This window comes from Pavona decussata, unplaced genomic scaffold, assembly GCF_977016875.1.
Source record: "Pavona decussata unplaced genomic scaffold, jaPavDecu1.1 SCAFFOLD_149, whole genome shotgun sequence".
NCBI lineage: Eukaryota > Metazoa > Cnidaria > Anthozoa > Scleractinia > Agariciidae > Pavona > Pavona decussata.
In genome coordinates, this window is record NW_028145561.1 from 533,502 (window position 1) to 537,500 (window position 3,999).

The following is a 3,999-nucleotide window of genomic DNA, read 5'->3' on the forward strand; positions in this document are numbered from 1 at the left end:
TCTGATGTCCCCCTTTCTAGCTCCAACCTCCCCCCCCCCCAAAAAAAAAAGACAAAAAAAAAACAAAACAAAAATGAACGACCCTCCTCTATGCCGTAGTAAATGAAGCCCCTCCCCCTCCCCAATAACCAAAAGATGGAGGTGTTACATCTGTTCACTATTGTTCCTTCTGTTTTCTTTGGAAAATGTTATACATGGTATGAAAATGACAATCACCAAGAGCCATAGTATTGGTTATAGAGTGGCATTGATGAGAAGACACTTGTAAGATTTTTTATGGATTCAATATTTTTAAAAACCGCAATGACATTTGATACTTAGTATTTTGTATGCAGTATTTTGTAAAAGTCGTTGGAAGTTATTATTAATTTTTATTCATAGTTCATTAGCATCCCTGTTGACGTCACTAAGCATTAAACAAAGCAGACTTAATTAGAAGTGTCAGTTGCAGCGAATGTTGGCTAATGATAGACAAAGCACCGCACGCATCACTCCCCTCTGCTGGTTCTACGTGTAACTCTTATAGCGTACCCTCATGAGTTTTGCTTGTCAGGGAGGGTCGCTACCCAATACTTAATGCTAATGAGTAAGCAGGGAGGATAGTGTACAACTTATCTTCATTTTCCAGAAAGTGGGTACAGAAATTAAGCACATTTTGCGACTTTCTTGGCGGAAGGAATATGCTAGTCATTAAAAAGACTACAGTTACGGTTTATCACAAGAAAGTGAGGTCAAGGAATAGTATGGAAGAGAAAAGAGGGGCTTTGTTTTGGAATTAGACATGGCATTGACATCTGCATGAAATGAAACATGACTATTATTAACGGGGCCAATGCATCTTAAATCTCAACCAAAACCCGGTCTTTTAGCCCTCAAGTCCAGCTTTCTACAACAGAATCGGCTTAATCAGAGCAAGAAAGCGTTCTAAATATATTGATTTCTTATCTTCATTCTAGATTCATACTGCAACGCGAATCACGGCGATCGAACATCTGGAAATTATTTATGACAATTTCGAGCAGAAATCCCACGAAAAATGCCACTCCAGGAGTAATCGATCACTAGCCTAACACCGCTACAATTATAAGGGCGAAAAATAATTGAATTGCTTTTCAAACTCACGTTTTTTTGAAGAAAAAATCCTTGTTGAGACTTGCTCTTGCTCGCCATGTTGAAATCAACTGTTGAACGAGTGAGGTTGTAGCGCTGTTTTCAACAAGAAAAAATACTAAGCCCTTGGCCGGGTCTAAAATTCCCCATAATTTCACCTTGCCAGACTAGAAATCACCCCTAAGATCTACTTTCTATGGCCAAAGACTGTTACCCCCTGAAGAAAAGCTCTCAATATCAACCCTGCCAGTTTATGCCCAGCTAAGCTTACCCATTTACCTCTCAAACGAAAAGAAAAAAAAAATAATGATAATGATAATAATAATAATAATAATAATAATAATAATAATAATAACAATAATAATAATAATAATAATAATAATAATAATAATAATAATAATAATAATGAATACTGCAGGAGGGATATTGGACGAGGCAGAAGCTGCTTCTCGTAAGACTTTTTCCTTCACTAAAAGTAAAGTAAAGTAAAGTTTTACTTTTGAGAGAGAATGGAGCTGAGCGAGCTAAACAAATTATGCAAACTTTTCTATTTGTAATGGCATACTCAATGTGGCATGTATGTAAAAAAAAAAAAAAAAATAGGTTACCGAGAAGAATCGGTTTCCTGCAGCTTTAATTTCCGGTTCGCGCGATGTGCTGCATTTCCACTTCCGGTGTTCTGAGCGCGTGACTTTTGATTAAAATTTTAATTCATTCAGCTGACGCGTAATCTTTAGTTATGGCGCGGGTGGATTACGCGCGCGCACGAGGCTAGAAACCCTTTCGAGCCTCCTAAAGGTGACTCCATGCAGTTATTTGGCGCGCGGCGACTGAGTACTAGCATGGTGCGAGCGCGTGCATTTTTCTAACTAATACGAGAATTTTCATTATGCTGGCGCGCGAAACAAGACCAGTCTTAGGCTGAAAAGAAAGGCTTTTTTAACAAGTTTTCCACGGTGAATATTTCTAAAAATTGGCTCAATGTTAGGATTTAGCTGGTATCTTTAATCCAAAATATCTTAGGGAGAATTACACATGGACAGCTGCAATACATTGCAAAAACGAAAATTGCAGAAATTGGCCAAACGTATGTACAGAATTTGTTTTGACTTTACGAGGAGATACTTTGGAGTTTCTCTCTTCTTTACACAAAAACTAGCGAAATTAGGACAAACCCGTTTTGAAACTAGCTAGTGGTGAAGGAATCAACAGATGCATCATCCGCTGATTACTATGGAAACGGGGTTTACCAGTTGTAACGGTAGCAAAGCACAATGTCTTAGTTACTCGAAACTATGTTTGAACCCAGGTATTTTTACAGGGTTTGAAGAACCACAACATTAAGAAAAATATGTATCACTAGCAGCGAAAACTTAAGAAATGGTATAAAGCCACCTCAAGCTGTGATTCTGTCGCTGTATTTAAACGCACAAAAAGAGCCAACCCACTACTGAACTTTTTTCACCACTACTTTAGGTGATTTATTGTATTTGTGATATCATGATTTTTATTGCAATCATTTAATAGTCTTACTTGTAGATAATTATAATTGAAGCTACTATTTCAATTGTCAGGAAAGAGCCTCTTTGGAGTGTGCTAATAATCTTCCTATTGTGGGGACTAACTCAACTACCATACTGTCGCTATGGAAAGTCTGGAATTCTTAACTTCTACAGAAAAGTTGTTTCCACCATCTTTTGCTATTCGAAAGCTTTTCAAGTCCAGTGATTTGAAGAGAAAAAGGCCCAAAACTCAAACGGTGTACAGCTGTGTATACTGAAGACTGTCGATAGTATACACATGTAAGATACAAGATACAAAAAGACACAAAATGTGACATTGATACTATTACATTCAAATTTTGTAGAAGTTATAAGGTCATGATTATCAGCACTGTATTTTCTTTTTTTCTCCGAGTCTCTTATGCGTGGTTGGGGACTGGCACTAGTTACGTGCGCGTGATGGTGATTTTTAAAATCCTTATGTTCACTTTTTCACATTTCACCAACCAGCGGCACGAAACATAGCAAAACATAGTATGAAAAAATGCCATCCGTAAAAATCCTTAACAACAGCTCTGGATCTGTAGCTTAGTGAGCTCTCCTTAAGTATTGTCAAGTATATGTAGCTTAAGGTCTTACAAAATGTCGGATTATAGAATATTTGATCAATTAATCGCACGCATCCTAAGCCTACAGCTTCTCATTACAGAGGTGTAGAATATGGAAGAACTCAGGTCATTTTATACGGTTTTACAATAGGACCAATTTATTCGTCACATTATGTTATATATTTTCGTGATCAAGAAATGCGTTTCATTCCAAGAAAAAGGAGACGAAAAGCCGCAGTAAATCATGCCTATTTGATAACCATTACAAACGATAAGCAATATACTTTGTCTTTTCATGGAATGCTATCGATCGCGGAAGTGATCTTAACAAATTACCTTCACACCAAAGAACAATACTGGGTGCCCCTGAGAAAACTCATTATCATCCTATGAAAATTATTTAGTTTACCAGCTGTCTTTTCCAGACAAAGAAACACACGTTAAGAAACGTGGTCAGCGGTGTCAATAGAATTGCTGCAATAACACTGTAAATAGAACGTATTAAATCTATACTAGCACGAAACTGAAAAGTCGCAAAGAGATCGCGCAGATGAACTGGAAGACATACTGATATAGCAAATTCTCTGCTTTTCGAGAGACGCCGTCCCACATCATCCGCACGCCCCGGGCAGGGTGGGGTTATTGGCCAGTCGTGACGTACAATCTAGTGCAGCCCATTAAGGGGAAACTGTTCATTTTCTTGGTCACTATCTGATGCCTCACTTGCTCGGGACGGGCTTGATTGTCTTCTGCTGTTACGATTCTGCAAAATAAAACAA

The 3,999-nt window shown here is 37.9% G+C and overlaps 1 protein-coding gene across 2 annotated transcripts in view; it reads right to left on the reverse strand.

The window, feature by feature from the left end:
- Positions 1-3,331: 3,331 nt before the first annotated feature.
- The window catches only part of LOC146466254 (uncharacterized), a 53,919-nt gene continuing 53,251 nt past the window's right edge, over positions 3,332-3,999 (reverse strand). For both annotated transcript variants that reach the window (XM_085127556.1, XM_085127555.1), the window contains exon 32: positions 3,332-3,983. In XM_085127556.1, coding sequence (XP_084983682.1) covers positions 3,885-3,983 — 99 coding nt within the window. In that variant the 3' untranslated portion in view covers positions 3,332-3,884. The remainder of the gene's footprint in view (positions 3,984-3,999) is intronic.